This window comes from Salvelinus sp. IW2-2015, linkage group LG8, assembly GCF_002910315.2.
Source record: "Salvelinus sp. IW2-2015 linkage group LG8, ASM291031v2, whole genome shotgun sequence".
Taxonomy (NCBI): domain Eukaryota; kingdom Metazoa; phylum Chordata; class Actinopteri; order Salmoniformes; family Salmonidae; genus Salvelinus; species Salvelinus sp. IW2-2015.
Genome location: NC_036848.1, coordinates 26,439,213 through 26,463,868, shown reverse-complemented (window position 1 = coordinate 26,463,868; position 24,656 = coordinate 26,439,213). Strand labels below are relative to the sequence as shown.

Here is a 24,656-nt window from a genome sequence, read left to right as displayed (position 1 = left end):
TGCGGACCGTGCTTTTTTTTTATGGCTAGCTTAGAATATGAGCGTTCCAAAAGTTGTTTATATATTATAGAGAGCAGTTCTTTCGTGAGCACAGATCATCTATTCTTAAATCCCATCGTTGAATGGTTCGGTAGTTCAGTTTCCCAAGTGACTCCATAGGCCAGCATAGCTGATCTATGTTGTTAGTATAGAAAAATTAGTTTCCTTTTGCTGTGTATATATCTTTAATATCTTAGAATTTTAACAAAACCATTACTGTCCATGATATTAAGGGTTGCAGCAAGGCATTATTGGGAAATGGGAATGCCACATTGTTTTTCAATTTTGCGCCACATAGAAATTGTGTGAGTAAAAATCTGACCAAAGCGTAGTTTATATTGTTGAATGGATATATCAGTGAATACCTTTTCCAGGGTGATAGACACCATATTTCTCACTGTATTCAGCCAGGGGGCAGAAGAGTCATGTCTAAACCAATTAAGGATGTGGTGAAATGCTAGTGCCTGGATATACAATTTAAAGTTTGGTATGGATAGTCCTATGTCTTTCCCCTCTTTGTAAATTTGTTAATTCTATTTTGAATCGTTTATTTTGCCATTCACTGAATATAAAAATAAATAAAAATGAACAACACCTGCTCTTTCCATGACATAGACTGACCAGGTGGATTCAGGTGAAAGCTGTGATCCCTTGTTGATGTCACTTGTTTAATCCACTTCAATCAGTGTCCATGAACGGGAGGAGACGGGTAAAACATATATTTTTATGCCTTTATTCATGGATTGTGTATATGTGCCATTCAGAGTGAATGGGCAAGACAAAATATTTAAGTGCCTTTGAAAGGGGTATGGTAGTAGGTGCCAGGCGTAGGGCTGTGGCTGGCGGTCATGACATTTTGTCAACCGGCTATTTTCATGCAAAAGACGACCGGTCTCACGGTAATTTACCATTAATTAACATATATCTCCAGGCCTCCACGCGTACAAGCTGCATAGAAGCTGCTGAAATGCGCTCTTTTGGAATATCTACATTTGAAAAAAAGTCAAATCTAGAAGAATATTATTTTACTTAGCTGAAAAAAATAGAAAGGATGTTTTTCCCATTCCGGAAACAGGTCCTCTATGCTATATTTTTATTTATTTAGTTATTTGGCAACTTTATTTGGGAATGATCCAAACCTTAGAATGTCTTAGAAAATCGAAACATATATGGGCTGCATGATGCGACTATAGGCTATTGATGATTTGAGAAAGTCGCAAAAAAACTTGCTCTTCTCTCATGAAATGATCATATTTTCACCCATCAGGCTATTCTCAATTTAATCTAGTCTTTACTATGTATTTAAAATGAGTTTAGATTTAGAACGGCCCCATTATCAAATGGGCAGGGGAAAAAATAAATCTGTATGCACTCGAATAGCAAATAAGGCCGCACGCTTTCCCGCCGGTCTGTTTTTAAATGATGCCGGCTAATCTACTTCTATATATAGAAGTGTAAGAACACTTATTTCACTCCAAGCATTAAACACTGTTTGAGGCGTGTGCTCTCGCTGTGCGATATTTGATATTCTCGTTGATATTCCGCCCAATCTCTGTATGCCATGGACTCTCCAACCCTGTTCCTACAGCTACCCAGTGCTTAATTTGAGAAACCAAGTGAAATCTGTTCGGTAATTGTTGACAGCCCCTTTGCGAGCTTGAGTACGGAATAAAGGAGATGGTAACGCATGGTGGGGAGATTCTGTATAGCTCAAGGTAATGTCACCCAATTCATTATGAAAATATGAAACATGCCCTATTAGTAGGTTAATTAAAATACAAATTTACTATAATTGTAGGCTAACTTTAAGCTGCCCTTTACAATCATTGAACCAACAACATCGCTTTGGGCTCTCCCAATCTCTTAGTTAGAAATTTTACTCTAATTTGTTTAATTTTGTAGTATAGGCTAGACCAATTATTTTACCAAAGACGTCTTAAATCAATTTTGTTTTATGTTTGTCTGCCATGCATAATCATAATTTAAATACATTACCGTTTTATTTTTTGGGGCTTGGGCTCATAAGCCTATGCAATAGTTGAGAGGTTATCCAAGGATAAACATGTATTACATTTTTTTACCCCTTTCTTCCAAATTTCATGGTATCCAATTGGTAGTTAGTCTTGTCCCATCGCAGCAGCTCCTGTACTGACTCGGGAGAGGCGATTTGTCGAGAGCCGTGCGTCCTCCAAAACACGACCCTGCCGCGCTGCTTCTTGACACAATGGATGTTTAACCCGGAAGCCAGCCGCACCAATGTGTCGGAGAAAACACAGTACACCTGGCAACCGTGTCAACGTGCATGCGCCTGGCCCGCCACAAGAGTCGCTAGAGCGCGATGGGACAAGGACATTCCGACCGACCAAACGCTCCCCTAACCCGGACGATTTTGGACCAATTGTGCGCTGCCCCGGTCGCGACAGAGCCTGGACTCGAACCAGGATCTCTAGTGGCACAGCTAGCACTGCAATGCAGTGCCTTAGACCACTGCGCCATTCGGGAGGCCCAGGATAAACACCTTGTAACAAACAGGCTTTGGTCCATGTGGCCCAATTTGGGTAAGTCTCGAGACTGGATGACAACATTTTGGAAAACAGTTTAATATCTGTGTTTATCAAGGATGGGGTGGTGTTGTGGGGTGATAGTGAGAACACTGGGTGACATCCTTAACTGTTTTTATAAAAGTGCAATTAGTGCCGTGTTCACATCTCTCCTAAAGTAACCTTTGTGAACGACTGTAATAATTTGAGGTTTCTTCTTTTAGAAAGGACTTAGTCTGGCTTGGTGTGGGTTTACAATCGGAGATGTACAGTTCTTTATAGAAGCGGGAGTAACTAGATCAATTTGGGTTCTGATTTAGTAATTCCAGTTTTAGATTTAATAGTTGCTAAATCAGCTAATCAGATCATTACTGCGTAGCTTGTTGTCCAGTGCTGGGTCGATTACCATGGAAGTAATGGTTGAGTCTTACTCAATGGATGGTAAATTAAGCTTAATTTACCGGAAAGATTTTCAATTGATTGTTTCATTTTTTGTAGATTGATTTCCTCTTCTAGCTTAGTTTGTGCTGTTTCCAGGTCATGCACATTGGCCACTGTCTTTAAACTTTAGTTGAGTAGGTATCCACTTTAAAACTGAGCCGTGCAAAATACTCAAGAGAAGTTGAGGGTAGAGGTAATGTCCTTACAAACAATCTCTCGGATAGTGGCCAACGCTTTCTGTTGTCAGGTGTTGAGAGCAGCCATGTTCCCACAGGTGAATTGTGAACGGACAGAATATGCCAGCTGCTGGAGCGAAATAGACTTGCTATTGTTCATTGTAATACAGTGAACGTACCAAACGTTGATGTGATGGTAAATGCTGACAATTATTTGTAATTAAGTCAGTTAATTCATAGTTTTGCTCAAAAAAGCCACGAGAATGCCACGTTTTTCAATGCATGCCACTGGAACCTGAACTACCAAACTGCTCTGCCCTTTGACCTTTTCTGTTTTCACTTGGGTTGTGTTCAAGAATTGTTTTAAAATGGTTGCAGACAGAGGCAATTCATGTACGTCTGAAATAATTGTTGTAATAGCTGCACCTTACCCGTTGGCTAGGTGGAATGTTTTCCGTAATGGGGTGGCAGATAGCCTAGTGGTTAGAGCGTTGGACTAGTAACCGTAAAGTTGCAAGATCGATTCCCTGAGCTGACAAGGTAAAAATCTGTCGTTCTGCCCCTGAACAAGGCAGTTAACCCACTGTTCCTAGGCCATCATTGAAAATAAGAATTTGTTCTTAACTGACTTGCCTAGTTAAATAAAGGTAAAATAAATAATTGGTTAGCCTATACAGTACTTATCCAACCTCTTAAAACGGCATGTTTCAACAGAAGAAAAACAGTTTCAGCTCGTAGGCAATCTTGAACACAATCTTGTCTTGGAATCAATCGTGTTGCGCTTGTGTGTTTTTGTTGAACCTGTGTTCCCTTAATAACAAAGCAATATAACATGTTTATTACCTTGGTGAGGTACATTAGAGTTGTTGCTTTGGAATAATTCATTACTAATTCTTCCATTTTCAGGGGGAGGTGTTTCAGTAACACTTTTCAGTACAATGAAAAACCAAAACATTGTTATATGTCGTCTGAGCCCCTTAGGAAAGAGACCCCTTAGCTCCAAGAAAGGGAAATGTATGTCCTACTGACAAATATAACTAATAATGAACTAGTCACTCTTTGACTTCATTCGATACCTTCAGAAAAATATTTTTACGTTTCACTTGTATGTCTTTTTTCGTCTAAGTCGTGAGCAATGGGAAAGATTATTTTCAACAATCTCCACAAATCAAGGATTCTTAGTTTTTTTCTCTCTGTAATCGAGGAATGCACACAATGATATATGTATCAAATACAAAACATTCACCATTCTATTCTTCTCACACATCCTCATTTGTTTAAGTTCTCATAACATTTCTTAGATTGCCTCAGGTTTCCATTAACACATGTTTGAGGAGAAATACAATGACCCCCTCTTGTTTAAAATGAATAGTTCCTTCATCCCACTTGTCCATTTGCCTCCCCTGGTGTTGTCTGCTTTCAGAAAAAACAGAGAACCCTCTCTCTGACACATTTCCCGTGTAACATTTGTGACATATCCTCACAGAATTAACAGCCTATCATGTCTCTCTGATATTTGCATGTGCTCCCCGTCCCCGTTGCTTGTCTCTGTTCTTAGTGCCTTGCTGTACTCTACATAACCCCTCCTGTGATGTCTCTTCTCTTCCTCCACTCCTCTTATCCCCTCCCTCCTTTTCTTATCTCCCTGCAGCCAAGCCCACCATGCTGTTTAGCAGAAACACCAAAGCCATCATGTGGGGCATGCAGACGCGGGCGGTGCAAGGCATGCTCGACTTTGACTACGTGTGCTCGCGAGACGAGCCCTCTGTGGCGGCCATGGTCTATCCCTTCACGTATGTCTCTCAAGACTCTTGAGCCCAATTTCCATTCTCCTCCAAATCTTTCCTCAGTGTGCACTTGTTCACTGCCCCTCAAGGACTTTAAAATAATTGATTGTTGTAGATGGCCATAAAAATACAGAGTAACCATTTGAGAAAGGCACAGAACTTATTCACAAAAAAGTTTGAAATTTAGAGGGGTGGAATAAACATTTGTTTTAGAGACAAACTGAGCTTACCAAATGATACAACACATTATCAGAAGCACACTGCACTTTGTCTGTAGGTCTCACCATTGCTGGGATGTGTATATACATTTTTGTGTCCAAATTCTGGGTCAAAAGTGGCCTGAGAATGCACACATCGGAGTCCACCCATGGCCTTTTCCGAAAATGGCACCAAAATGACACGGGTGGACTCCGATTTAAAAACCGAAACTAAAATATAAGATAGAAATGTTTTATTAACATGACATTTACAGGGGTTATATAAAATTAGCATGTTAAAATGAAGTATAATTGTGTGCATGTATATATATATATATATATATATATACACATATATATTTACACATATATTTACACACACACTACCATTCAAAAGTTCACTTAGAAATGTCCTTGTTTTTGAAAGAAAAGCTTTTTTTTGTTGGTCCATTTAAAATAACATCAAATTGATCAGAAATACAGTGTCGACATTGTTAATGTTGTAAATGACTATTGTAGCTGGAAACGGTATATCTATTTTTTTAATGGAATGTCTACATAGGCGTACAGAGGCCCATTATCAGCAACCATCACTCCTGTGTTCCAATGGCACGTTGCGTTAGCTAATCCAAGTTTATCAATTTTAAAAGGCTGATTGATCATTAGAAAACCCTTTTGCAATTATGTTAGCACAGCTGAAAACTTGTTCTGATTAAAGAAGCAATAAAACTGGTCTTCTTTATACTAGCTGAGTATCTGGAGCAAAGCACTTTAAAAACTCGTCAGTCTATTCTTGTTCTGAGAAATGAAGGCTATTCCATGCGAGAAATTTGCCTTGAAACTGAAGATCTCGTACAACGCTGTGTACTACTCCCTTCACAGAACAGCACAAACTGTCTCTAACCAGAATAGAAAGATTGGGAGGCCCCGGTGCACAACTGAGCAAGAGGTCAAGTACATTAGTGTCTAGTTTGAGAAACAGACACCTCCACTGGCAGCTTCATTAAATAGTACCCGCAAAAACGTCAACAGTGAAGAGGTGACTCCTGGATGCTGGCCTTCTAGGCAGAGTTCTGGTGAGTTTCTTCTCTGCCCCCTAATTCTGGCAATCCATGAACATGAAGTCCCCTAAAGGTTAATAGATGATAGTGTGGCCCAAAAAGATCAGACTACAGCAAATATGGTCAATAAAACCAAAAAAGAGATGAATCATCTTTTATCAAGTCTATCTGATGCAACATTTACTAATGTAAATATAAAGAAATCAGAGGGCATGTACAGTTGAAGTCAGAAGTTTACGTACACCTAGGCCAAATACATTTAAACTCAGTTTTTCACAATTCCTGATGTTTAATCCTAGTAAAAATCCCCCGTCTTAGGTCAGTTAGGATCACCACTTTATTTTAACTTCTCTAGGGTATGTGGGACGCTAGCGTCACCAAACGAAAGCACACCAAACGATTATGTTAGGTCAGAGCCAAGTCACAGAAAGACAGCCATTTTTCCAGAAAAAGAGAGGAGTCACAAAAAGCAGAAATAGAAATACAATGAATCACTAACCTTTGATGATCTTCATCAGATGACACTCATAGGACTTCATGTTACACAATACATGTATGTTTTGTTCGGTAAAGTTCATATTTATATCCAAAAATCTGAGTTTACATTGGCGCCTTACGTTCAGAAGTTCCAAAACATCCTTTGATTTTGCAGAGAGCCACAGGAATACTTCTAATAAACATTGCTAAAAGATACAACTGTTATGCATGGAATTTTAGATGCTCTTCTCCTTAACTTCTCTAGGGTAGGGGGCAGCATTCGGAATTTTGGATGAAATGCATGCCCAAATTAAACTGCCTGCTTCTCGGGCCCAGAAGATATGATATGCATATAACTGGTAGATTTGGATAGAAAACACTAAAGTTTCCAAAACTGTTCAAATGGTGTCTTTGAGTATAACAGAACTGATTTGAGAAAAATCAATTCGGAAAGTCGTTTTTTTGTTTGTGGTTTTGTAGTTTTCTATTTAATGCCATTACAGTATCCATTGACTTAGGACGCAACTTGCAGTTCCTATGCCTTCCACTAGATGTCAACATGTCAATGTCTTTAGAAATTGTTTCAGGCTTGTATTATGAAAAATTAGGAAGTAAGAGCAGTCTGAATGAGTGGACCCTAAAGTGTTACAGAGCTTTTTCATGCGCGAGACCGAGAGAGTGCCTTTCTTGTTTACTAGGTGGGACGCTAACGTCTCACGTACCCAAGAGAGGCTAATGCAACCGCTGTGTCAGATTTCAAAAAAGCTTTACGGAAAAAGCAAACCATGCAATAATCTGAGTCGGCGTTCAGAGCCCAATCAAGACACAAATATATCCGCCATATTTTGCAGTCAACAGAAGTCAGAAATATCATTATAAACATTCACTTACCTTTGATCTTCATCAGAATGCACTTCCAGGAATCCCAGTTCCACAAGAAATGTTTGTTTTGTTCGATAATGTCCATTTATGTCCAAATTCCTCCTTGTTGTTCTAGCATTCAGTACACTTTCCAAACTCACGACGCGCGGGCAAGTCCATCGTAAAGTACGGACGAAAAGTAAAAAAAGTTATATTACAGTCATGTAAAAACATGACATAATTCTTCAATAATGTTCCAACCGGAGAACTCCTTTGTCTTCAGAAGTTATATTACAGTCCGTAAAAACATGACATAATTCTTCAATAATGTTCCAACCGGAGAACTCCTTTGTCTTCAGAAAAGCAAATGGAACGGGAGCAAACTCTCATGTGAACGCGCATGGTCAGAGCATGGTCAGCTCGTGGCTGCTGGCAGACCTCTGACTCATTCCACTCTCATTCGCCCCCACTTCACAGTAGAAGCATCAGACAAGGTTCTAAAGACTGTTGACACCTAGTGGAAGCCGTAGGAAGTGCTACATTACCAATATCCCACTATCTTCAATAGGAGCTGAGTTGAAAATCGACCAACCTCAGATTTCCGAATTCCTGGTTGGATTTTCTCAGGTTTTTGCCTTCCATATGAGTTCTGTTATACTCAGACACCATTCAAACAGTTTTAGAAACCAGAGTGTTTTCTATCCAAATCTACTAATAATATGCATATTCTAGCTTTTATGGCTGAGTAGCAGGCTGTTTACTCTGGGCACGCTTTTCATCCGGATGTGGAAATACTGCCCCCTACCCCAAAGAAGTTAGACACAACTGCAGTTGGACAACAGAACAATTAGGGCTGAGCTTCCTCAATGCAGGGTGCATCATCTAGTATACACCTGTAATTAAAAATGTATACACACAGTATACACCGAGTGTACAAAACATTAAGGACACCTTCCTAATATTGAGTTGCACCCACCCCTTTTGCCCTCAGAAAATACTAAATTTGTCAGGGCATGGACTCTACAAGGTGTCAAGTATTCCACAGGGACGCTGACCCATGTTGACTCCAACGCGTCCCACAGTTGTGTCAAGTTGGCTGGATTTCCTTTGGGTGGTGGACTATTCTTGATACACACGGGAAACTGTTGAGCGTGAAAAACCCAGCAGTGTTGCAGTTCTTGACATAAAGCAGTGCGCCTGGCACCTACTACCATACCCTGTTAAAGGCACTTATATTGTCTTGCCCATTCACCCTCTCATTGGAACACATACACAATCCATGTCTCAAGGCTTAAAAATCCTTCCTCCCTTTCATCTAAACTGATTTTGAAGTGGATTTAAGTGACATCAATAAGGGATCATTGCTTTCACCTCGTCAGTCTGTCATGGAAAGAGCAGTTGTCCCTAATGTTCTGTATACTCAGTGTATGTCATCACTATTTTGTTAGGTTAATTTAATTCAATAATTTTTTTATTAAAAGTTCTAGGTAGCCTAGCCAGAAAGTGCATTTGTGGCACGCCTTGTATGTCAGTCATACACAACACTCTCTCTTGCAGGTACTACCTTTTTCTCTGCATCCTACAGTAGGTGAAGTGGAGAGAATAGCAAGGGGGGGTTAAAATGTACAGGCCCTGCTGGGTGTCATGATGCCTGTGCTGAAGGGCACAGGCATCGCCACACACACCTACATGGGCTTCTGTTAAGTTAAACCACCTCTACCACTACTTCTTGCAGTTCTTGAGGAACACCTTGTTTCCATAAACCATTCCATAGACATTCCCTTCCTAAACCAGACTATATAATCTAGAGACTGTCTTTCTCACACACACACACTAGGTCATGCTCACACTAAGACATCAAATTGTATTCACGTGCCGAATACAACGAATACAGTGAAATGCTTACTTACAAGCCCTTAACCAGCAATGGAGTTAAGAAAAATAAGTGTTAAATAAAACATAGATGAGTAAGAAATAAAAGTAATAAATAATTAAAGCAGCAGTAAAATAACGAGGCTATATACAGGGGGTACTGGTTAGTTGAGGTAATATGTACATGTAGGTAGAGGTAAAGTGACTATGCATAGATAATAAACAGAATAGCAACAGTGTGAAGGGCGGAGGGGGCAAATGCCAAGAGTCTGGGTAGCCATTTGATTAGCTGTTCAGGAGTCTTATGGCTTGGGGGTAGAAGCTTTTGAGAAGCCTTATGGACCTAGACTTGGTGCTCTGTTACCACTTGCCATGTGGTAGCAGAGAGAACAGTCTATGACTTGGTGGCTGGAGTCTTTGACAATTTTTAGGGCCTTCCTCTGACACCGCCTGGTATAGAGGTCCTGGATGGCAGGAAGCTTGGCCCCAGTGATGTACTGGGCCGTACGCACTACCCTCTGTAGTGCCTTGCGGTCAGAGGCCGAGCAGTTGCCATACCAGGCAGTGATGCAACCAGTCAGGATGCTCTCGATGGTGCAGCTGTAGAACTTTTTGAGGATCTCAGGACCCATGCCAAATCTTTTCGGTCTCCTGAGGGGGAATAGGTTTTGTCATGCCCTCTTCACAACTGTCTTGGTGTGCTTGGACCATGATAGTTTGCTGGTGATGTGGACACCAAGGAACTTGAGGCTTTCAACCTGCTCCACTACTGCCCTGCCGATGAGAATGGGGATGTGCTCTATCCTCCTTTTCCTGTAGTCCACAATCATCTCCTTTGTCTTGATCATGTTGAGGGAGAGGTTGTTGTCCTGGCACCACACGGCCAGGTCTCTGACCTCCTCCCTATAGGCTGTCTCATCGTTGTCGGTGATCAGGCCTATCAAATCAACATTTATTGGTCACTTACACGTTCGTGTTCAGCAGATGTTATTGTGGGTGTAGCGAAATGCTTGTACCACTGTTGTCATCAGCAAACTTAATGATGTTGGGGGAGTCATGCCTGCTCAGTACAGGAGGGTACTTGGGTTTCTGGGTTGATGGTGTTTGTGGGCTATGACCAGCCTTTCAAAGCACTTCATGGCTACAGACGTGAGTGATACGGGTCGGTAGTCATTTAGGCATGTTACCTTCGTGTTCTTGGGCACAGGGACTATGGTGGTCTGCTTGAAACATGTTGGTATTACAGACTCCGACAGGGAGAGGTTGAAAATGTTGCTCAGCGCATGCTCGGAGTACGCGTCCTGGTAATCTATCTGGCCCTGCGGCCTTGTGAATGTTGACCTGTTTAAAGGTCTTACTCACATCGGCTACGGAGAGCGTGTTCACACAGTCATCCGGAACAGCTGATGCTCTCATGCATGTTTCAGTGTTACTTGCCTCGAAGCAAGCATAGAAGTAATTTAGCTCGTCTGGTTGGCTCGTGTCACTGGGCAGCTTGTGACTGTGCTTCCCATTGTAGTCTGTAATAGTTTGCAAGCCATGAGCCACACTATTTACGAAGAACATGAGCAGCTTTTTATTATTTGGGGAATCTTGATCGGCAGCGCCACCTAGTGTGCAATTTGTAGGAATCCTCCAATCAGAGTGGAGATATTGGTCATGTGATTCGTCTGCTATTCCAAAGTATGGCCGCTATTTTAGAGCTGAAGCAAGAGAGAATCTAATCTTATGTTTGAGTGAAATGTTGGCCATTCACGTCTCGTGGCTTTACTACAATATTTTATCATGATACGTTAATACATACAGTACCAGTCAAAAGTTTGGACACACCTACTCATTGCAGGGTTTTTCTTTATTTCTATTTTCTACATTGTAGAATAATAGTGAAGACATAAACTATGGAATAACACACATGGAATCATGTAGTAACCAAAAAAGTGTTAAATCAAAATATATATCAAAGTAGCCACCCTTTGCCTTTTATGACAGCTTGGCGTTCTCTCAAACAGCTTCAGCTGGAATGCTTTTCCAACCGTTTTGAAGGAGTTCCTACGTGTATTCTAGTCACATCTCCCGCATCAACCAGACTAATTACTAATGCACTTGGTAATCCATCTTTGTTTCCAAATCCAAAATGGAATCTAATGAACTGAAATAATATATCCTTAGAATACTAATTGTTAATCCAGTTAAAGTGATTTGAATAATAATGTTTGTGATCAGACTGGTAATAATTGGTGTGTTTATTAATGTAGCTATGTGTGACTGTTCTCAGCGGGGATCACAAGCAGAAGTTCTACTGGGGCCACAAGGAGATCCTGATTCCTGTTTATAAGAACATGGCCGACGCCATGAAAAAGCACCCCGAAGTGGACGTGCTTATAAGCTTTGCCTCGCTCCGCTCCGCCTTTGACAGCACCATGGAAACCATGCAGTACTCGCAGGTACGGCTTATTTTGTTTAATATTTCTATTTATTAAGCTTTTTCTCAAGTTATGGCTTCCTTTGTCGGCGATAGGCTGGGGGGTAGCCTTATAATGAAAAATATAGTCAAACTCCACATCCAAGGATATACATGTGTATCGATGGTTCTTGTAGAAGCTAACGTAGCCTTGCAGAGTTATATCACCTACTCTGACACAGGAAGTAACTGTCAACCTTCAACCATAATAGCTGAGGTTTTCTAGTTTATTGGTACTGACTGTTAACGTAGATTTGCTGGTGGTGAGTAAGGTTAATATTAACAACACTAATTTGACGTAAAAGGTGCATAAATACTATTAGCAAAATAGAAAGCTGTTTATGGCCAATGTCTTAGACCAAGCAGTTATGTCCCTTATCATTCAAGGACATGTTGACCCTTACTTGTTCGAATGATCTTAATAATGAATTTACTTTTGTTACTCCAGATCCACACCATCGCCATCATAGCTGAGGGCATCCCTGAAGCCCAGACAAGGAAGCTGATCAAGAGGGCAGATGAAAACGGCGTCACAATCATCGGCCCAGCCACGGTAAGCACTTCACTAATAACATGCAATATTGAAACAGAATATGGCTGCATTTTACTGTTTGTGAGCATTAACATGTGTGTTTGTCATTGTGTCTCACTGACATCGCTGGTCCCTGAAGAGAGCATAACAACCCATGCCTAACCTCATCACTCCTCTATGTGTTCTAACCAGGTGGGAGGCATCAAACCCGGCTGCTTCAAGATCGGGAACACGGGTGGAATGCTGGACAACATCTTGGCCTCCAATCTGTACCGGCCAGGCAGCGTGGCCTACGTGTCTCGCTCAGGAGGCATGTCCAACGAGCTCAACAACATCGTCTCCCACACTACAGATGGCGTCTACGAGGGCGTGGCCATCGGAGGTGACCGGTGAGGAAGATTAGGAAGAGGAGAGGTCAGAGGGCAAATGGCGAACTAGAGAATCCAGTCCAATAGGGATGGAGGGATCCACTTTATTTCACTGGAGCTATCATCCAGGGCATGTATTCTCAAAGCATCTCAGAGCAGGAGTACTGATCTACGATAAGTTTTGCCTTTAAAATGATAAGGATTTAGGTGGGACCTGATCCTAGATCAGCACTCCTACTCTGAGAAGCTTTGTCAATAGAAGCCGAAGTTTTTACTATAATAGTAAGGTGGTTATGTAATCAAATTGTATTTGTCACATACACATGATTAGCAGATGTTAATGCGAGTGTAGTGAAATGCTTGTGCTTCTAGTTCTGACAATGCAGTAATAACCAACGAGTAATCTAACCTAACAATTTCACAACAGCTACCTTATACACACGTGTAAAGGAATGAAGAATATGTACATAAAAATATATGAATGAGTGATGGTACAGAACGGCATAGGCAAGATGCAGTAGATGGTATCGAGTACAGTATTACACAAATGAGATGAGTAATGTAGGGTATGTAAACATTATATTAAGTGGCATTGTTTAAAGTGGCTAGTGATACATGTTTTACATTATTAAAGTGGCTAGAGTTGAGTCAGTATGTTGGCAGCAGCCACTCAATGTTAGTGGTGGCTGTTTAACAGTCCGATGGCCTTGAGATAGAAGCTGTTTTTCAGTCTAGAAGCTGTTTTTCAGTCTCTCGGTCCCTGTACTGCACCTGTACTGACCTCGCCTTCTGGATGATAGCGGGGTGAACAGGCGGTGGCTCGGGTGGTTGTTGTCCTTGATGATCTTATGGCCTTCCTGTGACATCGGGTGTGTAGGTGTCCTGGAGGGTGGGTAGTTTGCCCCGGTGATGCGTTGTGCAGACCTCACTACCATCAGAAGAGCCTAACGGTTGTGGGCGGAGCAGTTGCCGTACCAGGCGGTGATACAGCCCGACAGGATGCTCTCGATTGTGCATCTGTAGAAGCTTGTGAGTGCTTTTGGTGACAAGCCGAATTTCTTCCGCCTCCTGAGGTTGAAGAGCGCTGCTGCGCCTTCTTCACAACGCTGTCTGTGTGGGTGGACCAATTCAGTTTGTCCGTGATGTGTACGCCGAGGAACTTAAAACTTTGTACCCTCTAAACTACTGTCCCGTGATGTGGATAGGGGGGTACTCCCTCTGCTGTTTCCTGAAGTCCACAATCATCTCCTTTGTTTGTTGACATTGAGTGTGAGGTTATTTTCCTGACACCACACTCCGAGGGCCCTCACCTCCTCCCTGTAGGCCGTCTCGTCGTTGTTGGTAATCAAGCCTACCACTTGTAGTGTCGTCTGCAAACTTGATGATTGAGTTGGAGGCGTGCATGGCCACGCAGTCGTGGGTGAACAGGGAGTACAGGAGAGGGCTAGAAACGCACCCTTGTGGGGGCCCCAGTGTTGAGGATCAGTGGGGTGGAGATTTTGTTACCTACGCTCACCACCTGGGGGCGGCCCGTCAGGAAGTCCAGTACCCAGTTGCACAGGGCGGGGTCGAGACCCAGGGTCTCGAGCTTGATGACGAGTTTGGAGGGTACTATGGTGTTAAATGCTGAGCTGTAGTCGATGAACAGCATTCTCACATAGGTATTCCTCTTGTCCAGATGGGTTAGGGCTGTGTGGTTGCGATTGCATCGTCTGTGGACCTATTGGAGCGGTAAGCAAATTGGAGTGGGTCTCGGGTGTTAGGTAGGGTGGAGGTGATATGGTCCTTGACTAGTCTCTCAAAGCGCTTCATGATGACGGAAGTGAGTGCTACGGGGCGGAAGTTGTTTAGCTCAGTTACCTTAGTTTTCTTGGGAACAGAAACAATGGTGGCCCTCTTGAAGCATGTGGGAACAGCAGATTGGGATAAGGATTGATTGAATATGTCCGTAAACACACCAGCCAGCTGGTCTGCGCATGCTCTGAGGACGCGGCTGGGGATGCCGTCTGGGCCTGCAGCCTTGCAAGGGTTAACACGTTTAAATGTTTTACTCACGTCGGCTGCAGTGAAGGAGAGTCCAGGTTTTGGTAGCGGGCCGTGTCAGTGGCACTGTATTGTCCTCAAAGCGAGCAAAGAAGTTGTTTAGTCTGTCTGGGAGCAAGACATCCTGGTCTCGATGATAATCTAATAGCTTCTACTTTTTCTTTAAAACAAGTTCCTCTACTAAAGCACCATTTGCATTGACCTGTAGGTATCCAGGGTCAACGTTCATGGACCATGTGCTCCGCTACCAGGACACTCCAGAAGTGAAGATGATCGTGATGCTTGGAGAGGTGAGCCTTTTATTGGCACTACCAACTTGTTTTACCAGCGTTGCTTCTAATAGCTGAATAATGTCTTGCAGGTCCAGAACAGTCATTCTCATTTTCAGTTAAAATAGCTTTTTGAGGGACTAAAATATCACCCATAATATTTTGGGGGGATAGAAATGCTCAAAATTTGAGAAAAGGTACTTTCTCTTATGGCTAACTACCAGGAAGTTTGAAAAGACAGGCTGAGTGGGTGGTTGCCTTGACTGACAGCTCTTTGCAAGGCCTATGTCGATGCAGTGAGTCAAATGCTGACAGTAAAATCGTCTCAAGCTAATTTGGTGATACACAAAGCATCTCAAACAACATTTAAATTGCATCAATAGCCATGTTTCCATCCAAAATTTTCCTTGCGACATGTACTTTACTCGCAAGCTGTTGGCTAGAGCGCACATGCCAATACCAGAGTGAGCGCACTCGCTATATAACGCACAGGTTGAAAGTAACATTTCCCAGGACATAGACAGATCTGATATTGGCAGAAAGCTTAAATTCTTGTTCATCTAACTCCACTGTCCAATTTACAGTAGCTATTACAGTGAAATAATACCATGCTATTGTTTGAGGAGAGTGCACAGTTATGAACTTGAAAAGTGATGAATAAACCAATTAGGCACATTTGGGCAGTCTTGATACAACATTTTGAACAGAAATGTAATGGTTCATTGGCTCAGTCTGAAACTTTGCACATACACTGCTACCATCTGGTGGCCAAAATCTAAGTTGTGCCTTGGCTGGAATAATACATTATGGACTTTCTCTTGCATTTCAAAGATGATGGTACAAAAAATACACGTTTTTTATTTTTTATTTTACCAGATCTAATGTGTTATTATCCTCCTTTCATTTCACATTTCCACTAACTTCAAAGTGTTTCCTTTCAAATGGTATCAAGAATATGCATATCCTTGCCTCAGGACCTGAGCTACAGGCAGTTAGTTTTGGGTATGTCATTTCAGTTTAAAATGGAAAAAAGGGGCGGATCCTTATTAATAGTTTTGCCACATTTTTTGCAGTATTATTTTTGTGCCTCGTTGCAAACAGGATGCATGTTTTGGGATATTTTGATTCTGTTCTTTTTACTTTGTCACTTAGGTTAGTATTGTGGAGTAACTATAATGTTGTTGATCCATCCTCAGTTTTCTCCTATCACAGCCATTAAACTCTAACTGTTTTAAAGTCACCATTGGCCTACTGGTGAAATCCTTCCTCTCTGGCAACTTGAGTTAGGAAGGACGCCTGTATCTTTGTAGCGACTGGGTGTATTGATACACAATCCAAAGTGTAATTAATAACTTCACCATGCTCAAAGGGATATTCAATGTCTGCTTTATTATTATCCCTGGTCTTTGTGTTTGAAACTCACTGTTCGACTGAGAGGCCTTTACAGATAATTGTATGTGTGGGGTACAGAGATCAATTCATCAAAAATCATGTTAAACACTATTATTGCACACAGTGAGTCCATGCAATTTGTGACTTGTTAAGCACATTTTTACTCCTGGACTTATTTGGGCTTGCCATAATTCCACTTTGATGTTATGGTGTATTGGTTGTAGGCCAGTGACAAAAAAATCTCTATTTTAATCCATCTTAAATTCAGGCTGTAGAACATGGAAAAAGTCAAGGGGTGTGAATACTTTCGGAAGGCACTGTATATTAACCACGGCCCTCTGCAAACACGCTTTCTCTGATGTTGGTTACACAGCGGAACTTATAAAATAATGTCATGTTACCATTGGTGTATTAAAATTAGTTATTTTTTTTATTTTTTATTCTCTTAATAATCCCACTTCCTGAATCCAAGCGTTTAACATGGGGGAGGGTACTGACCAATAAATTTATGATCAAACTTGATAATTTTTCATATTTTGATCATCATACTTTGGTATGGTTTCATCCAAATATCATCCAATTTCATGAAACATAATTTACAATGTTTATATTTTAAATATATTTCTATTAGATTTTGTCAATTATCCTCAAGATTTATATCTATTTACAAAATACCCTAAATGAACACCCCCCTCTCTCTCTTCTTTCTCCCTTTCCTTGTGTAGATCGGAGGCACAGAAGAGTATAAGATCTGTCACGGCATCAAGGACGGCAGGATAACCAAGCCGGTGGTGTGCTGGTGTATAGGAACCTGTGCCACCATGTTCTCCTCGGAGGTCAGTCGACTGGTTTGGTAATGTGTCTAGGGAGAACTTATCAGGGATTCAAACTCGCCACTTTAAGGTGAATCGTGAATCACGTAGATCGGTAAAAAAAATACGTTTCTGGGAGAGGGGTGGGGTCTGATGAAAGTGAGAGTGTACACCCATTGAGCAATGAGTGCTTCATCCAATATCACGTGTGACAGCTGTGAGCAGCCAACCGCATCACCTTACCAGCAATTAGCCTAGCCTACTCTGCTGCTTCTCTCTGTCCATTCTTTCTGCGCATCTCCATCAGTTTTAAAATGTTATTTAGCCGTAATGGCGAGCTGGGGTGTGCAGACAGTGATGGGGTTTCTGTTGTTAAATGTGTTTAATTATTGGAGGGGCTCGCAACGCGAGCGAAGAGGTTGCGTAGATTTCATTTCGTCTGTAAGAACCAGCAGGCCAGTCTGACTAGGCTTCGCTGTCACGTAAGCCTCTGAGTGCCACTGCCATAGAGGAGAAGCACAATGACAGTCATACATGCGCCTTTACATAACTGAAAACCACAAATGTCTCACCCAAACCGCATTCTACCGCAAATTGGTGTACATGTTATGTATTTTTATAAACCATTTCGCAGGCCGTTTTAAACGACTTGTCGGCCAGCTGACAACATGGTACCCAACAAATATGGTAAAATGTCTTCAGTGTTATATATTTTTTTTAAATAAGATCATCCTTGAGAACTAACAATCACCAAAAGAAAAACTAGACAGTCAGGGAGAATATAAAATAAATAAAACATGTTACTCAGATGGTATAAGATCACGGCTAAGCCATGACAAAATGTGTAGAATTGCAGGAAATTAGCTTTAAAACTGCACATTTTCTCTAAGCCGCATGGCAAAATGTAAAGAATTGCAGAAAATATACATTAAAACACTAAAATCTAGTCTCTGCGGCCAAGAGGAGGACCTCTAAAATTTGCGGTCAGAGACCATTGGCCAAAGGCACTACCACTCGGTATAGAGAAAAAATAGAAAAATAAAACATGTAATATTAGATGCACAATATGTGTTTCTCCCCATTCACTGAACCACCTTCTCTGTGAGTAGCTATCTAACAGTTCTTTGTAGCTAGCTAGCTAGCCAGTTAGCCCTAGTGACTTAACCATTCACTGAACCTTCTTCCAGCCAGGACAATGGCAATAGAGAAGATACAAGATATACACAAGCAAACATTTTACTTCAGAACTATCAGCTAGCTATATGTGAATTGTAATAATGTAGCTAAACATAATTTTTAATATTGTAGTCATTGTAGTTTCTCTCACTTCAGCTCAAATAATGGCCACGTTTTTTGATTTCAAGAAATGCTGTGTAATTTTTTACGTGGTTGTCATTTATTTGCATACTGTCCATTGAAGCTTGCATCGATGCATGCTTAGAAATATGTACAAACTGAGTACGCATTCAAGAAGTGCCCTCCGTGATATGTTTCGCATACTTTGAATTAGACGCATACTCCCACCCTCCTGTGCTATCATTTGCGTGCTTGGAGCACGTTAATACGCATTTTAAGAAACACCCAATGAGTAATGATAACTTGTCTATATACAAGGGGTACCAGTACTGAGTCGATGTGCAGGGTTACCAGGTAATTGAGGTAAATATGTACATATAACTAGGGATTTTTCCCAGTGAACTAAAACGTGCAAGGGTAAAAATGGAATATGCTGGATCATGGAAACTATCGGCCTGTCTCATTCCATCGAAGGCCATGGAAAAGATTATGTTCGAGCAGATTTACATTTATATTTCCTTACATAACCTACTATATGAGCTCAAATCTGGCTTTTGGAAATCCCATTCCACCGACACTTGCCTAGTATATGTTAGATCTCCAAAAGGCATTTGATACAGTGCATCATGAGATTCTGTTTTTAAAACTAAGCCATGGGCTTTAACAACTTAGCTATGAAATGGGTTAGCTCTTATCTGTAAGGATGAAAAGGAATGGTGGATGGGACCCGGTCTAAACCCAAAACCTTTAACTGGGGGGGGTAACCCAAGGGAGTGTGCTGGGTACACTTTGTTGTATATAAATTATTTGAAATCTGCCTGTACATGTGACCTTTTCCTCTTTTTAGATGATTCTGCACTGTTGGTTTCCCACAAAGACAACAATGTGGTTGAAAGCCCTCAGTGCTGAACTTCTGAATGTCAGTAAATGGCTATATCATACTCTTGCGCAGACATTTAGAAACGAAACATGACAAAAAATAAGCCACGTGAGTTTTTTGAGCGAGAATGAAGACGACTTTTGAGTAGTAAGACATGTATAAAAGCAACAGATACCATTAATAAGAAGGGGCTAGAAGCGTCTTATATGGTGAGCTACCGGTGGCTAGGACAGGCAAGCCCCATACAATTGTGGAGGACTTAATTCTTCCTGCTGCCACGGATATGGCTGGGACAATTCTGGAGAAAACGCCTAAAAAAACTATACAGACAGACTTCATCAAACAACACTGTTTCACAACGCGTCAGTGAAATGGCAGGAGATGTTTTAAAAAAATGACTACTTTGCGTACAAGCCAGTGAATTATACAGTTGAAGTCGGAAGTTTACATACACCTTAGCCAAACACATTTAAACTCAGTTTTTCACAATTCCTGACATTTCATCCAAGTAAAAATTCCCTGTTTTAAATCAGTTATGATTACCACTTTATTTTAAGAATGTGAAATAGTAGAATGATTTATTTCAGCTTTTATTTCTTTCATCACATTCCCAGTGGGTCAGAAGTTTACATACACTCAATTAATATTTGGTAGCATTGCCTTTACATTGTTTTACTTGGGTCAAACATTTCGGGTAGCCTTCCACAAGCTTCCCACAATAAGTTGGGTGAATGTTGTCCCATTCCTCCTGACAGAGCTGGTGTTATCGAGTCAGGTTTGTATGGCCTCCTTGCTCGTACACGCTTTTTCAGTTATGCCCACATATTTTCTATAGGATTGAGGTCAGGGCTTTGTGATGGCCACTCCAATACCTTGACTGTGTTGTCCTTAAGCCATTTTGCCACAACTTTGGAAGTATGCTTGGGGTCATTGTCCATTTGGAAGACCCATTTGCCACCAAGCTTTAACTTCCTGACTGATGTCTTGAGATGTTGCTTCAATATATCCACATAATTTTCATTCCTGATGATGCCATCGATTTTGTGAGGTGCACCAGTCCCTCCTGCAGCAAAGCACCCCCACAACATGATGCTAGCACCCCCGTGCTTCACGTTTGGGATGGTGTTCTTCGGCTTGCAAGCCTCCACCTTTTTCCTCCAAACATAACAATGGTCATTATGGCCAAACAGTTCTATTTTTGTTTCATCAGACCAGAGGACATTTCTCAAAAAAATACTATTTTTGTCCCCATGTGCAAAGCAAACCGTGGTCTGGGTTTTTTATGGCGGTTTTGGAGCAGTGGCTTCTTCCTTGCTGAGCGGCCTTTCAGGTTATGTCGGATATTAGATACTTTTGTACCTGCTTCCTCCAGCATCTTCACAACGTCCTTTGCTGTTGTTTTGGGATTGATTTGCACTTTTCGCACCAAATTACGTTCATCTCTAGGAGACAGAATGCGTCTCCTTTCTGAGCGGTATGACGGCTGCGTGGTCCCATGGTGTTTGTACAGATGAACATGGTACCTTAAGGCGTTTGGAAATTGCTCTCAAGGATGAACCAGACTTGTGGAGGTCTACAATTTTTTTTTATGAGGTCTTGGCTGTTTTTCCCATGATGTCAAGCAAAGAGGCACTGAGTTGGAAGGTCGGCCTTGAAATACATCCACAGGCACACCTCCAATTGACTCAAATTATGTTAATTATCCTATCAGAAGCTTCTAAAGCCATGACATAATTTTCAGGAATTTTCCAAGCTGTTAAAAGGCACAGGAATTGTGATACAGTGAAATAATCTGTAAACAATTGTTGGAAAATGGTTTGTGTCATGCACAAAGTAGATGTCCTCACCGAATTGCCAAAACTATAGTTTGTTAACACGAAATTTGTGGAGTGGTTGAAAAACACATTTTAATGACTCCTACCTAAGTGCATGTAAACTTCCGACTTCAACTGTATGCGTCAACAGACGTGGCGGGCCTGGCACATGTCCATTATGTTTATTGGGGGTCAATTAAGGAAGGCATCCTCTTCTGCAAACCACTGGAAACCAGGACAACATCAGGATATATAAGTACTGGACAGCTTTGTGTCCTGCGGACACGCGGGATACGATACCGGGCTTCAATTCCCTGATGGGGAGGAAAGAGTAGCCTGTCCTTATGAATAAGAATTTGTTCTAAACTGACTTGCCTAGTTAAAGGTTACACTAAGACCATAACATTTCTACACCCTAATTTTCAAATTCTAGTCTAACTAATACCCAAACAGAGTTTCAGTGAAAAATGTAAATCTCATTGATTTATCAAGACCAGTCCCCATGCTTCTCTCAGAGCAGCACGAAACGGTGCCAAAATAGTTGTTGGCTATTGCTTCAAATCCTACTGCTTCTAACTTCAATATGCTCTTTAAATAAGACCTACACCACTTTTAACCTCTCTGGGATATCCGGGACGCGAGCGTCCCACCTCAACAACTGCCAGTGAAATTGCACGGCGCCAAATTCAAAACAGAAATCCCATCATTAAAATTCCACAAACATACAAGTATTTTACACCACTTTAAAGATAAACTTGTTGTAAATCCAGCCACAGTGTCCGACATCAAAAAGGCTTTACGACGAAAGCACACCAAACGATTATGTTAGGTCAGTACCTAGTCACAGAAAAACACAGCCATTTTTCCAGCAAAGAGAAGTGTCACAAAAAGCAGAAATAGAGAGAAAATTAATCACTAACCTTTGATCTTCATCAGATGACACTCATAGGACTTCATGTTACACAATACATGTATGTTTTGTTCGATAAAGTTCATATTTATATCCAAAAATCTCAGTTTACATTGGCGCGTTATGTTCAGTAGTTCCAAAACATCCGGTGATTTTGGAGAGAGCCACATCAATTTACAGAAATACTCATAATAAACATTGCTAAAAGATACAAGTGTTATGCATGAAATTTTAGATCTACTTCTCCTTAATGCAACCGCTGTGTCAGATTTCAAAAAAGCTTTACCGAGAAAGCACACCGTGCAATAATCTGAGTACAGCGCTCAGACAACAAAACAAGCCATACAGATACCCGCCATGTTGTGGAGTCAACAGAGGTCAGAAATAGCATTTATAAATATTCACTTACCTTTGATCTTCATCAGAATGCACTCCCAGGAATCCCAGTTCCACAAATGTTTGATAAAGTCCATAATTTATGTCCAAATACCTTCTTTTTGTTTGCGCGTTTAGTTCACAATCCAAACTCACGAGGCGCAGGCAAGTCCAGTCGAAAGTTCAGACAGCCATATTACAGTTCGTAGAAACATGTCAAACGAAGTATAGAATCAATCTTTAGGATGTTTGTAACATAAATCTTCAATAATGTTTCAACCGGAGAATTCCTTTGTCTGTAGAAATGCGATGGAACGCAGCTAACTGTCACGGGAGCACGCGTGATCAGCTCATGCCAGACCCTTGACTCAATCAGCTCTTATTCCCTCATCCTTCACAGTAGAAGCATCAAACAAGGTTCTAAAGACTGTTGCCATCTAGTGGAAGCGCAATATGACCCCATAGATACTGTATATTTGATAGGCTATGACTTGGAAAAACTGATTTCCCACTTCCTGGTTGGATTTTTTCTCAGGTTTTTGCCTGCCATATGAGTTCTGTTTTACTCACAGACATCGTTCAAACAGTTTTAGAAACTTCAGTGTTCTCTATCCAAATCTACTAATAATATGCATATCTTAGATTCTGGGACTGAGTAGCAGGCAGTTTACTCTGGGCACCTTATTCATCCAAGCTACTCAATACTGCCCCCAGCCATAAGAAGTTAAAGTGTAAAAAGGCAGTTCTTGAGCATGGGGTGAGACATTGTTGCCAGTTTGTTATTTAGAATGATTTATTTCTGTTTTTAGAGGGAGAAAAACCTACAGTCATCTCATGGATCTCCCAGTCGAAGTCGGCACGGGTATTGAACCAGCATCTGTAGCAACACAGATTGCACAGCGATGCAGTGTCTTAGACCGTTGCCCCACTCAGGCGCTGGACAACGTGAACGGTCAGGAGTGGCCTACAGTAAAAGCAAAATAATCCTAATAAAATAATTAAAACCTTAGTGTAACAACAGTCATGCACAATTATCAGTATATATTTAGGTTTATGTTTCCCATTCACTGTCAGCTAGAGACACAGTAGGACCCAAAAGCACAATCAGTGCTCTAACTCCCTCTTGCGCTGGTCTGGAGCTATGAAGTGGTGACGCAGGGTACCATACTAAACCACAAATTACCTCTAAATCCCGCAGCGTAAGCTCGCACCTTTTAAAGGAGGAACCACTGTAAGTCTAGGACAAGAATACCGACAACCGCATGAAACATTTGTCTATGCGACAACCATGGGTACGTACGCCTGACGTATCCATTATGAACACAACCAGACTTTCTGTCGATTGACTCTCCAGCAGACGGACCGGTGACCACAGAGAGACAACAAGACATACACTCGTAAATATGTAAATTGACATTTCTTTTCGAACAAGCGGTCATTCATATAAAGTGTTAGCTGATAACTACACTCATAGACATTTCTGAGTTTCCTGCTCTTGAGCGGTCCACACCCCCTTTCCTTTGTCTACTAAGCCGTCATACCGATTTTAGCCCACTAAGGACAATGTGTTAGTAACCAACATCTACTGTTTGTTTTTGTATTTCTGTGATAATTTAGTTACACAAATTGGCTTATTTATTTACTATCGCTGATTCATCATTTAGGCTAGGGTTCGTGCCCCATATCCATGGGTTTGCGACGTTCAGTAATGAGAACTGATGAGGTAATAATGATACATTAATAGAAGACTAATCGATAAGATATGACAGTATCTGATGAGTCGATTCGGGAAATAGAGACTCTAAACATTTTCCCGTGGTGCCCCAACATCCTAGTTAATTCAAGTTTACCTGATTGGTTTAATAACTTAATAATAATTACATTTACAGAATTGATTTGATAAAATAAGTCTTCACATTTAATGATTGTCCAGACACGACACAGTGCAGTAGGAGAGGGAACGCTCTATGACTTTGGTATTTTTTAGGCCATTCCTCTGACAACGCCTGCTATAGAGGTCCTGGGTGTAAGGGAGCGCGACCCGAGTGATGTG

The 24,656-nt window shown here is 41.3% G+C and overlaps 1 protein-coding gene across 2 annotated transcripts in view; it reads left to right on the top strand.

Moving 5' to 3' along the window:
* Nucleotides 1-24,656, top strand: part of LOC111967637 (ATP-citrate synthase) — a 107,072-nt gene that overhangs the window by 41,902 nt on the left and 40,514 nt on the right. For both annotated transcript variants that reach the window (XR_011480330.1, XM_023992830.2), the window contains 6 exons: nt 4,848-4,989; nt 11,727-11,895; nt 12,361-12,465; nt 12,637-12,833; nt 15,064-15,145; nt 17,242-17,352. Coding sequence is in view for 1 of the 2 variants with exons in the window: in XM_023992830.2 (XP_023848598.1) it covers nt 4,848-4,989; nt 11,727-11,895; nt 12,361-12,465; nt 12,637-12,833; nt 15,064-15,145; nt 17,242-17,352 (806 nt within the window). In the remaining variant the exon portion in view is untranslated. The remainder of the gene's footprint in view (nt 1-4,847; nt 4,990-11,726; nt 11,896-12,360; nt 12,466-12,636; nt 12,834-15,063; nt 15,146-17,241; nt 17,353-24,656) is intronic.